This window comes from Natrix helvetica, assembly GCF_964273705.1.
Source record: "Natrix helvetica genome assembly, chromosome: 2".
In the NCBI taxonomy this organism is placed as follows: domain Eukaryota; kingdom Metazoa; phylum Chordata; class Lepidosauria; order Squamata; family Natricidae; genus Natrix; species Natrix helvetica.
This window is the reverse complement of record NC_138552.1, coordinates 109063775-109078296: the sequence shown is the minus strand read 5'-3', so window position 1 is coordinate 109078296 and position 14522 is coordinate 109063775. Positions and strand designations below refer to the sequence as shown.

Below are 14522 nucleotides of genomic sequence, written 5' to 3'. Positions count from 1 at the left end.
CTTGCTGATTCACTGAAGCTTCAAAATTATTCTACACTACCTTGAAACTTGCAAGAATTGAAGCTACATCTGCACAGCAAATACCTGGGGGAAAACATCATAGGAAATTGTTCCAGCTAAAAAGAAATCAGCTATATTTTTGGCCGAGTTAATTTTCTTCCTGTCTTTGTTTTCCAAAGCCAGTGAAACTAAAGATTCTCCAGGAATGCATGAAATCCAAAGCCATTACATCATGCAATGAAACCTCTAGGAACATATCCAGCAAGAGCTGAAAATCTTGTTCTACAAAGATAAAAACAATTGGATTATTTGGTAAAAATAGTTTTTGTGGGGTACTTCAGTATGGTAACATTACAATAAATTGTATACATGACTTTATAGCTATTTAATTTTATTCAACTATCTTGTAGCATTCTTGATGTAGACAATTTCCAGAAATTAGGTATCACAGTGGGGTATCCCTGGATAAATCAAACTACATAATTTTGCCCTTTAATTGTAGCACAAGCTGTGCTGGTGTAGTGTTATAAATCAGAAGCAGAATGAGTCTAAGGAAGCTAATTTAAGGAAGAATTACTACACTAAATAATGCCTTATTGTTGTTAGGACAGCCAATTCCAAAGCTGTTGAAGCACAACTCCAATGAAAAGCACATAAGCAACATCAAAGCAACAAGGAAAATTTCACAAAACATGTTGTTGAACTCATTTGTCTAATGGGATTATGCCATCCATTTTATGGTTATTCTGCATGTTTGAGTGGAAGTTACCCAGAACTCTCCAACTGACAGAAATTAAAAAATAGCTAAATTTCAGGTGCATTCAGAGGCCATTTCTCACTAATAGTCTTCTACAGTATCCAGGCACCCTATAAAGATGATAAAATACCAGCATAGGAAGTCCTTGACTTATGACCAATTGAGCACAAAATTTCCGTTGCTAAGTGAGATATTTGTTATATTAGTTTTGCCTCATTTAATGACCTTTTTTCCAGTTAAGTGAATCACTGCAGGTGGTAAGCTAGTAACATGACTGTTAAGTGAATCCCCATTGACGCTGCTTGTCAGAAGGTTGCAAAAAGTGTTCACATGACCCCAGGATACTGCAACCGTCATAAATATGAGTCAGATGCCAAGGGTCTGAATTTTGATCACATGACCATGGGGTTACCACAACAGTCATATGAAAAACAGTCATAGGTCACTTTTTTCAGTGCCATTAGAACAGTCACTAAACTGTTGTAAGTTGAGGACGACCCGTATTAATAATTTCTAGTTAACACTGTATAAATATCACTGTACCATGTATTTTATGATACAATAAAACAATATTTTCAAAAGGTGGTATAATACCCACTCTGATTACTATTACATCAGCCCCTCAATAGTTAGGTTGATGACTGTAGAAGGCATTCTAAATTATAGTCAGATAGCCCAAATTAAGTTTATCAATTGTGCAGATACTTCAGGCAGAAGTTATATAGGCATCTCCAGGTGCTTTAATTATCACTCTGGAATATTCCTTAGTTTCACCTAATACATTCCCACCATTCACAAATGATGTATTTTGTCTTTCTGGGGTGGTACATTTGGTGATGGTGAGGTGAAGCATGCCCATGTGTTTAACAATGATCATAATTTGCATTGCCCTCTTAACTACATTTGGATGCTGTAAGAAAGGTGTCTTTCTGACTATCTTTGCAACAACAGATGGCAGAGAAGATAAACCAGAGAAAGACACCTACCGGTACCTGGATGAAAACGAGTCAATTTTCTGTGGATCCTGTTGACTTTAGTAAATACCAGAAAATAGAACAGAGTAAAATAGAACATTTGGCCAAGTGTGATTAGACACACAAAGAATTTGTCTCTCGGTGCATAACCTCTCGGTGTACATGCAAAACAATAGAGTAATAATCATAATAATGATGCCAATAAGAGAAGGTAGTAGAAAAACTGAAAAGGATAATAGTATTGCAGCCATATTACGTGGCTAAATATGCTTAAGCATAAGACAGTATTATGGGAATTAAATGTTCAGCAGAGTGATGGTAGGAGGGATGGCACACTGTCTCTCTGTTTGGTTGTTTTGGTGTGCAATGCCCTGTAGTGGGGTCCCAAAGGGATGAGCTAATGAACGGTTTATGTCTAGAATATGAGGGGTCTGTAGATATTTTCTGACATCCTTCTGACATGTGCAATATACAAGTCCTTAATGGAAGACAGGCTGATTGCATTTTTTTTCTGCAGTCCTAACTATCTGTTTGAAGTCTGAACCTGTCCTGTTGTACCAAATCAGACAATTATAGAAGACTCAATGATTCCCCTGTAGAAAAGGAATGTAAGTAATGAAAACATACAGTAGCAGAGTTGATAAAGGTGAAAGAAAGCTTAATCAGTATCATTGACGCAGATATCATAAAATAAATGACTGTTTTTTGAAAAAAGAATAATTTCAAAATTATGTTGAAAAAAAACTGACTGTGGAAGAAGACATTTGTTTAAAATTGCGGGAAGGTTAGATAAAACAGGAAGTTGTCTCATGCTGACTCAAAGCACTAGTTCCTCTAACTCAGAATTATTCTCTGAATCACATTCTTGTTCATAGCAAAGGATTTTTCTCCCCCTACCCTACCTAGGATTTGAATAATCTATGTAGCGAATGAATTACAACTAAATCTTGTCTCTTTCCCAAATATTGGAAGGTGCTTGTAAATCCATTTCCTATGTGGCTACTTGCTAACTAAAATGGGCAGAAGCACATTTACAGGTTTTTCACTTCTATGTATCCAGAGTATGAGGTGGCTTCAAACCACTTTGTGTGACATGGGTATTATTTGTTTTAACCATTGCTGTGCCAATCTTTTTGCAACATAGACAACAGACTATTTAGAAAATATATAGTCTTCAGTTTCTGACTCCCCACTCTCCTGTAAAGGATGAGCAGGAAACTCCTTATCTCTTGAAATAGGAGCTGTGGTCATGGGGAATCGAATTTGGTAAGAAAAATATAAAAAAGGTAGCAGTTTAGCCATGGAGTTGGAAGGAGAGTATTATTGTATATTAGAATAACTAAATGGACTCTGAAGAACATTTTCTCTAGAAGAGCAGTTAAATGCACTACTTAAGGTAAGTATTCTGTCTTTTAAATCATCTAAAAACTGCTAATAAGTAATAACTAAGTAAAGGCTATTGACATCGGACTTCTTGGGTCAACCTTGAAACTCACACATTCAACACTGCCAGTAGGGGGCTACAAACTATTACAGTACTGTGTAGTGATTTGGGAGTGCTTTCTTTATCCATTGTTTTCTGTTAGCAACAAGAATGACATACTTCAATTCCTAGGCACACCCTTTCCTGGTGCTTAGGAAAAGATTAGGGCACAAGGCAAGAGTTCAAAAAGGGAGCGGTCCCGCTGGGAGAGACAGTTAATTACAGATTATTAACAAGTGTTCTGTCATTATTTTCTTGCTAATTTCAGATGTAAAACTGCATTCATTAGGAAATTTATTGTTAATGCATTTTTGCTGCATTGTTCTGAAATATTTCTGAGGATATATTTAATATTTAGAATATTTATTTTATTTATTTATTTCTTAGATTTTTAGACTGCCCCTCTCCCAAAAAGGGACTCCAATTTCTAAAATTGGAACCAAACTTTGTCTTTTCTTAGCCAAAAAGTTATTTTTAAAATGTTGCTTGCCTACAAAGTAACTTCTGCATGTGCTTTAGCTTGAAAGCATGCATGATTAATGCAACAGTCCAGGTAAGATCAATCTCCAATGTAGATAGTCACATTTATTTCTAGTGGCACAAGAACTGTTTTCTGGGAATATCTTTCAGATTAGAAATGTAGTCATAGAATGTGGCATTTCATTTTATGAACACTTCTCAGTGGCAGCTCAAGTAGACTATATTTAGGCTACAAACCAATATGGGAGGTATGCTGACTTTAGGGTTACTGCCTTCTCTAACCCGCTGATTGATGAGTTTTATCCTTCATGCTCTGAGCTTCGTGGATGGTTGGTTATTTGAACCAGGTTCAGAGAGTATGAAAGTTTCCTGACAAGTCAATCCTGACTACATATATTCTCTTTTATTGATGACTTTTAGTCTAAGACATCTAGAGAGTATCCGGTTCAGAAAGAATTCTGCCAACTTCTTGGTATGCCAATGGAAGATAAACTCACCCTAGAAATAAACCAGGGGACTGATTGGTATATAACCATACTTATAGGATTGTGACTAAAATGAGGTTAATATGCTGGACATAATGGAACACATTTATAGTGTCACTTTCATCTACAGCCATATGTCCATTGAAGGGGAAACTTTACACCAGAATCAAACTGGTGGCTAAGCAGTTTTGAATTCTATAGGGAAGAAAACTGCTGTCCCCTTATTGATGGTGGCAGTGTCCATATTGCCAGGACTAAGCTCAGCATACAAAGTAACTCAACACAGTTACTGCATGCAGCACTATATCTACAGCATTGAAGGAGCTCATCAACTCAGACGACAATATGTTATGGCAGAGTTCTCCAAGGCACCCCAGGGTAGAACAAGAAGCAATGGGTGGCAACTAATCAAGGAGAGAAGCAACTTAGAACTGAGAAGAAACTTCCTGACAGTTGGAACAATTAATCAGTGGAACAACTTGCCTCCAGAAGTTGTGAATGCCCCAACACTGGAAGTCTTTAAGAAGATGTTGGATAGCCATTTGTCTGAAATGGTATTGGGTTTCCTGCCTAGGCAGGGGGTTGGACTAGAAGACCTCCAAGGTCCCTTCAAATTCTGCTATTGTATTGTATTGTATTGTAGTTGTATCTCCCTGGGTTCATGTTATGGAGACACAAAGCAAACTGCAGAAGAGGCACTTTCCTCACTATGAGTTCCAGTATCTTTTAGCAACATCATATATTGTTGAGGCAATACAAGTTCCTATTATATTGCTGCAACATTGGTTAGATGACACTAGAAGCTGCTAAAGTCATGAGTGAGGAAATATTTTAAAAAGTCTTAATACGCATGAAGCAGCCATACAACAGCATTGAATGCAAGTATATTGCCTGGAGAACCTTTTCAAATACTTTGACTTAGGCGTTCAGACACTAAATTTCACTCTGGGCACTAAGACATAACACTTCACCTTGGTAAACAATACACCCTTTGTAACATATAACAGTGATTATATTCTCTCCCATGTTTCTTTTCTTGTATACAAATTCTATGACTGTATTGCCTTTCTCCCAGTGGCAGGAATTGGGAGCTGAATTTGTTGTTGACAAATGCAGACATATTTTGCTTATCCTGAAAAAGCAAATATAATGTTAAGTCATAATGCAGCATGTTAGAATTGGTGTAGTTGCATGAATCCAGCCATTCTGATTTATGGTTTACTACTACATAGCTCTGGATCAGGGGTGGGTTCCTGCCAGTTCTAACCCCTTCTATAGAAGAGGTTCCACAAATCTACAGTGCTGTTTAGAACCGGTTCCAGCTCCCTCCCCCCCCCCCGCCCGTCAAGATGAAGAACGAGAGGAGGAATTCTGGGAGCTGAAGTCTACAAGTCTTAAAGCTGTCAAGTTTGAACACCCCTGGGGGTTTTTCCTAAAGGGTTAGGGGTGCAAGGGTCTTGTAACTTGACAGATTTAAGACTTGCACACTTCAATGCCAGAGTTCCTGAGCCAACATGACTGGAGGAGAAATTCTGGGAGTTGAAGTCCACAAGTCTTAAAGCTGTCAAGTTTGAACACCCCTGGGGGTTTTTTTCCTAAAGGGTTAGGGGTGCAAGGGTCTTGTAACTTGACAGATTTAAGACTTGCACACTTCAATGCCAGAGTTCCTGAGCCAACATGACTGGAGGAGAAATTCTGGGAGTTGAAGTCCACAAGTCTTAAAGCTGTCAAGTTTGAACACCCCTGGGGGTTTTTTTCCTAAAGGGTTAGGGGTGCAAGGGTCTTGTAACTTGACAGCTTTAAGACTTGTGCTTCAAATGCCAGTTTCTGAGCCATTTTGGTTGCTAAGCAAGAGCGTTGTTAAGTGAGTTTCACCCCATTTTACAAGTTGGCCATGCCCACCCAGTCACATGGCTGGCAAGCTACTCCCACAAAGCAGGCCACACCTACAGAAGAGGTTCTAAAAATTTTTGAAACCACCACTGCTCTGGATTAAGATTCTATGGTTTGTTCACCAGCCTACTTTTAACAGTAAACTATGCCTCTGTATAATATATAAACTAAGCTATATTGTGGGTGTGCTTCTTAGGTACCTCGGTTCTTGCCTTCTGCCAGAAGCAGCTGTATGGGGCTACCCTGTTATGCTTGCAGTTCCTTTCCTTTGTGCTTATTTTGATTGTGTGAAGACAAGAGATAAAAAAATCAACAAGAAAAAGAAAGAAAGAAAAATGAAGAGGAAGAGGAAGAGAAAAAAGAGATAAAGAAAAAGAAAGCCGTAAATTCATCAGATCCGGGAGTGGGTAGTTTATGTATATCATTGATTGCATTTGAGGACTAGCGATGCATCTTCTTTTTTCTTATGTTGTACTGTTACTATGAGCAGGATAGATAAAGCACAAGCAAATCTTCAGCTTGCACCAAATAAAACTACACAGAGGGAATGAAAGGAACAATGGTTCCATTAAGTACTTGCAGAACAAAAACTGTGTAAGATGTAAACTGGGGATGGAGAAAACAAGTTGTGACTGCAACCTAGAATGGAGAAATAGTGCAAAATTGTTCCATCTTATTTGATACTTTGAACTGTATTAATTACACTTAAGTTAAAGGTTCCTTTCTTCCCCTCCCCCCCAATCTTCTCCTTGATGCTAGGAAGATAAGAATGCAACCATTTTATAACGTAAACTGTGGGGGCTTTTTGTGTAGAAAGAACAAACGTCTTCACCATTTTTAAAAGGGAACTTGTGAGTCAGAAACTCTTGCAGTTGGTTCAGGGAGAGAGAGTGGGTGGAGAAGAAGCCAGGCAGACCCTGACTCATCAAAAGCAGCTTCTCGGAGCTTGGGGGCTCCAAAGGAAATGAAATCACTTCAAGAGGGAGAAGAAGGGGAGGGGGGAGCGAGGGTCCAGGAGGCAAATTCAAGATGAATTTTTCAATAAAGTTGAGAAGAAGGGAGCGGCACAAATTGAAGAAAACCATACACTGGGGGAAGGGGGAGGGTAAGGGGAGGTGGGGGGGGGCGCCCCAACGAGAGAAAAATCGCGCATCAGGACTGGGACTAAAGAAAGAGCGAAACAAAAGGGGCAGCACCGATAACCTATAAACGACTTTGTCCTTTTCATTCGGACTGCGGCCCTTTCTTCAGAATAAAAAAGTTAACTTCCCCCGGCGAGTAAATGTAAATAGGATCGGGCGCTGCGCTGACATTCAATGAAGCCCAAGGGGACTTGCTTCTGCGCCAGTACGCCCTGGCGACGCCGACTTCCTAGGTTCTAGGACTCCCGAGTCGTCCTGCGCAGGACTGCCTCTGCTTCGGAGGAAGGGAGCCCAGAGTAGGTAGGATTGACCCTAGAGTAAAAGGAGAGGCGAGCCGGACTCCTGGAAGAGCGGAAGCTTCGGTCCCACTCAGCGCGCATCCCCCGCCCCCATTCCGTCGCCGGCCTCCCCGATTGCCACATTCCCCGAAGAGTGAGCTCAGCTGTTAGCTCAGCGCAGCCTCTCTCCTTTTATGGTCAAACGCTTGGGCAGGGGGAGGCTCTTTTCGGCAGCCTTGGGGCTCCAGCGGCTCGGCTTTCCTCCGCCCCGTCCCCGCTTTGCTCAACTCCCCTCTTGGCAAGCCAGGCTGCTCAGAAAGTTGCGCTCGGGCCAGGCAGGCAGAGACGCCGGCCCACGGGTAAGCACCGCCAGAGGCTGCCATCTACAGCGCCTCGCCTTCCGGAGAGACGCAAGAGCGCCTGCTAATCCCGCGGAGCCCCGGAGCGGTTTTCGGTCCCTGAAGGTAAGCTCGCCCCTTTCCCTGCGGAGGAGAGCTGAGTCTCACTGCCGCGGGCTCCCTTCTCCACCGCCCTGCCTCGCAGCGCTTCCGAATGCCTCCTTGCTGCCTTGGGCTGGAGGACGCGAGCGGCTCCCGGTCTTTCTCGGGTCCCTGATTGGTCATTCGGGGCTGAAGTCGTCCACTTCGCCCTGGATGGCGGCTGGGCGTGCGCGCGTGCGCGCCTCCCCGTCGCGTGCAACAAGCTGCTAGGCGAAGATTAGGCGAGAGGTGCGTTATGCAGCCGGGAGGAGCTGCGAGTATTTTTCCTGGAGGGTCCCCGGGGGTGGCGGTGGGCGCCTCAACTCTGAAAGGAAGACTTGGCGTGGTTGGGGCCGAAAGAGAAGGACGGGATTCTAAGGAAAGGCGCCTCTCTCGGGAAATGTTGACAAATTGTGGGGCGCCCCCTTCGGACTTCCATGCCACCCCTCCCCTGCTATGGGACAGTATCTCCCGCAGCCGACTCCCCTTCTTTGTCTTGGAAAGTTCCGCCAGTCAGTGAAAGCGGAGCCGCGCGCTGAGAATTGTTGCCTGCTTTAAGCTCAACCAAGCCGGAGGGGGGTAGTGCAACCCCGCGCCCCCGAGCGCTTTTCCAGATGTGTTTAGATAGCGGAAAGAATCTGCAAGTTCTTGTCGGGACGGCAACTCTTGCGTGACTTGTGAGTCCTTCCTAGAAAGACGGGTTAGTGTTGCTGCTTGTTGAAGCTTCCCCGGATTATTTCTTTTCTCTTTTTTTGGGGTGGTGGTCGAGTTTTACAGCCGTCCCAATGTAAAAAAAATACAAATAAAAAAAATAAGTTGGGCTGAGCGACTTTTATCTACATACATGGTAAACACTGACATCCTCTGCAATCTTAATATAACTTTCTGGGTTTTTTGCCCAGAACTTTTCTGCAGTGTCTTTCTTACTAACCAAAAAGGCACATGATTAGCAAATGAGAAGGAGTGGAGAGGAAAAAAGGAGCAGATGAAGAATTCAGGCAAGATGTTCACAATGCTATTATTTATTACTACCCTCTTTCCACTGAGGACCATATGTGACTCTCCGTCTGCTCACATAATTACAACTTTTATATATCAGTATTGAGAATTTAGAAGTACAACTGGTATAATCCCACCTCCAGGTTGTCATTAATCCTAACTAGATCTACTGATCCTAGATCTTCTGGCCTCTGCTATTCCCAAATTGATTGAGGCAACAAAGTTGAATTGTTCTATCTCTTCAGGCATACTTCTCGAACTGCCAAGCCCACAATCTACATATGGCAGAATGACTTAGAGCATTGGTAAACATCCTGCTCGACTGTCTGTGTCTACGAGAACCAGAGGTTTGTCATGCATCCAACCAGAGACATAATCCATGACACATATGCTGTATTGTGGTTGATAGATCACAGGCTACAAAGTCTTGTCTAGGAAACAGACACCAACCTGGATATGTCTGAGCCCTGAAGGCATCCTAAATTCTAGTAAAGGGATTGGCTTGCATTTCAAAAACTCAACATATTAATTGGGACGCTTTAATGTACTGTAAATAGGGCTGCTACCAGAAAGGAACTGAAACTAGGAAGTTTTGAAAAAAAAACATTTCAGTTTTAAAAACAAAGCCTTCACCCTTTTCCTTGACCCTTAGTTAATGCATATTGAACATTTCCCAGTCCAAAGAAAAGCCACAGTGTTATTGGTTTTCTAAATGTCATTCTTCCTCCTAGAGGAGCCCAAAGCAATGCACAAAATTTAAAATTATCCTTAATCAAACATCCCACCAGTGTCAGGAGATTGTAACACTACAACAATCAAAATTAAGTGCCTTTATACAATTAATCTATACTTGTAATAGCAAGCTATGTGGTAAGACTATGTAGTTCTGGAGTGGTTGTGCAATGAAGGACAACATGATCGTACAAGCAACAGGCTATGACTCTTCAAGTGGAGTGGCAGTCAAAAGCAGAATGCTTTTCTGGAGCAGACCCATTAGAAATCTTACTTTACAGTATAGAGTTTGCTAGAGATATTAGACTCATTCTTTATTTTGGGTGGAGATGCTTATTATGAGTATGCATTCAGTGGTTGACCACTAGATACTTGAAAGTGCACTGAAGCAGGATGGGTGGTCCAATCGTTCCTAGCGTGGTGTCCTTTGGAGTTTTTCTGACTGTAATTCCACAGTCCCTTACTACTGATCATGCCGATTGGGGCTAAAATGAAATCCAGCATGTCTGAATGAGGAAGACTGGTATTGCTGAAACATAAAGACCACTTTGCTGTGTCAAATCAATATAAATTTTGGAACTGATGAGGCTGAGTGTTTCTAACACTTCTCATAAGCTGGGCATAAAGACATTTACTATCTAAAGGAAAACTTCCCTGTCTTGAGATGGTTTTTGATGTTGTGTTTTTGCTACTGTGCCTCTAAAAATGAGAGAAATTACTTTGAACTAAGGGTATATCGATATATTTAATATTTTGTTAGAGACTATTTTAACAGTTGTATGCATTTAAAAATTACACAGACTGGCTGCAGGACTCTTGTCGGCCCTTCCCCCCTTTTTTTCTGCCTCAATCTTTCTTGCAATCTCACTTTTCTTTGCCAACAAAGGAAACAAAAGGCATAGGATTAGCAGTGAGCAATTAGCAATGAACATTTGGTGGGAGTGGTGAGTAAAGAAGGAAGAAAATGTTGAAAGTTACTGAAAAGAAGAATTCATATAATATACTTACAAAGCCAATTAAGGAAAGGGAGATATGCCATTGTCATGTCTTCACTAAGGACCACTGAACTTGTGTTTTCCCACAATTTTTATGTATCAGTATTTAGAATTTTATTTCTTGTTTAAAGAAGTAGCATTCTGTATTCCCATCCTACCTAAGGGAACAATGTAATTGCAGATATGGTGTACCCCTTGAGTAACTGGACTTTTATTTAGTGTGTTTGGGTTGCAATCATTTTATGCATAATAGTATTTTTCACATGCATAACATCCCATTTACCTTTTAATGGACATTCAGATGTAATGGAATCTCTTCCTCCATCAGACCACAAAATCAAGGGTAAGATAATGCAGATGAAAATTAATAGAGTGTAGCTTTTGTATAGCATGCATGTTGGACCAACCCTTGTGGAAGGGGATTTTTGTCGGTCTTCTAAGCATTTTGATACAATTAGTTTGCTGTAATTCTCCATGGAAGGAATTCTTCAGGGAAGTGAAAACTCTTTCATTTACTTCGAAAAAGGCAGAATTTGTGTGAAGGAAAACTTCATTTTCAATCTTTAGCGTGATAGAAAATATAGTCCTTTTGTAGAAATCCTAAGCAGTTTAAAATGAGTGGCGTGTGCAGTTTGCACTGATTTGAAGGCAGTTAACTTCCTCTCACTCTTTTAAATCCAAAGCTTTAATCTGGTTGACCAAAAACCATTAAGGTAGTCATTGAACACTTTGTGGCCACCCTCCCAAATAACTGTTCTAAAGCCTAGAGATACAATAACTGGTTGAGACTTGCTCACATGAGAAATATTCTCCCTTGCCTGTTAACTTGCCCATGTGAACATTATAACTCACTCTTATGCTGGCTCTTGCTTGGTTTCTTAAGTACAATTGAACTCCTTTTATCAGTTGACCTTGAAAATGGAGTGTCTCTTCAGAGACCAGTTTGCAAAATGTAGTGTTTGACTTAGTGCTCTGGTGAAGGCAAAAAAGGGGATAAGATGGGCAGGGCAGCTGCAATGGGAAAGTGGCTTGTTGTGGGGGAGAGCGAAGGAGTTGGAACAGCTGCTCATACTATGCAAGTGTCTTTCTGGGACAGCTGACTCCCACATAGTCTTTGTGTCAATGTTGAGCCTTTCCATTTTTATGTAATCTGATTTGCCATCTCTTGGAAAACTGGTCAGATAAAGTCTGAAAAGTTGGTAAAGCAAACTTTGCTTAATGTGTAATACAGGGAAAAAATAATGTGGACTTCAATAATGAGCTCTATGGCATGAAGTAGGATGAAGAAAGAAATGTTTACAGGTAAACATGGGTTGGAATATACATACAATATATGGAATATCAGCATCATTAATATTTTCCCCCATTCTGTTTATCTGGAGCAGAGTGTTAAAGATACCTTCTGGCATCTTACAATGATCTGATACTGATGTGTCTTTTAAGGGTGCAGTTCCAAGTGTGGGATAGAATCCTTTTGACTTGCTGGGAGTAATTGTACCAGTTAAATGAGAAATCTGCAGTTCTTAATGAATAAAAATGCTCTCAAATTAGGATGAATAACTCAAATGTGTTAATAAAGCCCCTGGTAGTAAGATATGGTTTGACTATTTCTGTGCATAGTTATTTAACAAATTTATATAACTCTCAGTGGAATTCTGGGTGGTGAACAAATGGTACATTATTTGTGGTAAAACATAATACATGATCACTTCAATCAAAAAAGTGAAGCCGGGGCCACAGTAAGAACACCTGACCAAAATGTATTCCCTTCCACACATGCTGGGCTCCATTGACATCTGGAAAGCAAAATCTTCACAGCCCATCCAAACCCAGGGGAAAAGTTGATCCATAAGGCAGGTACCATGGCTGAGAGAGCATACCTCCTGCTACCAGGTGACATTGCTTCACTGAGCATGTCCCCTCTACTGGATGTAGTGAGATGAGCAAAAACTATTGCAGTTAGGCAGTCCTGCAAATAACTTGACACCTTCCTTTTATCACTTTGAATTGCATCCCAAAGCGTACTGGCAGTCAGTACAACTCACTACTGCACATGGCAGGGTGGATTTGATTTAAATCAAGTCGATTTAAATCACAATTTATATCACAATTTAAATCACTAGTAAAAAGGCTTGATTTAAATCAACTCGATTTAAATCATAATTTTTAAAGAGCAACTGTCATCTTTGTCTCGCAGCAGCTCCTCCTCTCATCCGCTGTTGACTCACCGACAGTCTCAATATTGCAGAATAAAACCTCATGCTACATAACTAAGTTCCATTTCATGCTGAATAAACTAAATTATTAATGTATCTTAAATAGAAAGCTATATTTAGATAGATTTTTTTTACTCCAAAAGCATTTTATTAAAATAAATTTGATAAAAATCAAAAAAATCCAATTTAAAATTTTTAAAAATCCGATTTAAATTTTAAAAATGATTACATTTTTTAAAAATCATTGATTTTTTTTTTTACCCACCCTGGCCATGGTGAATTCACTACACATGTTGTAGCATTCTGGACTAGCAAAAACGCCTGAATGCTTTTTTAAGGGCAGCCCCATGTAGAGTGCATGGCAGTAGTCCATTGGAGAGGTGATTAGGGTGTAAGGGTTCAAAGGTTCCTGAGCAATGCCTCCAATCTAGGAATGAATAGAGTTGGCACACAAGGTTTCAAAGGCTTTCCCAGCCATAACGGCCCTTTCTCTTTGAGCAGGAACCCCAGGTTGTGCAAGAGTGCTACCTATGCAGAGTTAACAATGAAACATTACTAAAGGAGATGGAAGCCCCACAATCCCATAGCCACAGTGTCTTGTCAGGGATCAGGTGAAGGCTATTCTCCATCCTCCAGACCTCCACAGCCTCCAGGCATCTTGATGACATCACCAGGACCCTGATATGTATACACACATACTGCATAACATTATGATAAAAAAAAAATCTTTTAAAAAAAAACTGCAGGCCTTTAAATAAACACCCTTCCCATCACAGTTGCTGTGCTTTAAACTGCACAGGCAAGCATTTGATGTTTTCAAAGAGGATTTGTATTTTACTCATTAAAATTTGTCTGTTAAGACTGTGCTTTAACTGCCTGGGAACAGTTGCCTGACATACTGCAAAGGAACCCTTTTTTTTTTTAAAGAAAACTAAAAAAAAAATAGCCTGTGCCAGGGTTGCAGCTGATAATTGGCTGCTCGTTGTGTGTGCCTTGGCTTCAGCAGCAGAAAAGCCCAAGAGCAGGGCGTGCATGCTTTAGGGCAATCTCGGTGCTGCTCAGTCTGGGGAGGGAAGACTTGTGACTCCAGGAACGTGTCAGCACGGCTGGCTGGGACTAGGAGCTGCTTCCTGTGTGGGTGGGTGGGGGAGTGGCAACACCACCGATAGCTGAGAGGCAAGGATGCTGCCCGAGAACACTTGTGACGGGAAGGACCAGGCAGGACGGACCAGCTGCAGGACGGAGGAGGAGGGGGCAACGGGGCTGACGGTGGATATCGGGGGCTCCAGGGGCTGCCTCACAGATGCCGACGCCATGGAGACAGACAGGTTTCCTTTTGTTCTTCTCCTATCCGTTGCCAAATCGCCTTTGTGTTGACCAGCGATAGCCAGTGCCTTGAGGTGAAGCGAAGCAGGGGGGACAGCAAGCAGAGAGAAGAGTGTGGAAGGCCACGAAGGAAGGCAGGAGGAGGTGGACAATTCTGTTGTCTGCGTTCAAATGGGTAGAAATACGGAGCGTCGTCCTCTTAAACCCTGTGCCGTAATGTACACAGAGCCCTATTCTCTCTTGCACGCAGCTGCATTGACTCCCAGGCATGCCTTGTAAGGGG

General features: G+C 41.4%; 1 protein-coding gene across 2 annotated transcripts in view; it reads left to right on the top strand.

Annotated features, from left to right (window-relative positions):
• Positions 1 to 7631: 7631 nt before the first annotated feature.
• ZYX (zyxin) overlaps positions 7632 to 14522 on the top strand; it is a gene marked incomplete at its 5' end in the record, with an annotated part of 28465 nt that continues 21574 nt past the window's right edge. The window contains one exon of one of the 2 annotated variants that reach the window (XM_081940573.1): positions 7632 to 7956. Coding sequence is in view for 1 of the 2 variants with exons in the window: in XM_081940572.1 (XP_081796698.1) it covers positions 14096 to 14241 (146 nt within the window). Of the gene's footprint in view, positions 7957 to 14095; positions 14242 to 14522 lie in introns of those variants that run through there. The other variant, XM_081940572.1, reaches the window with a different exon arrangement.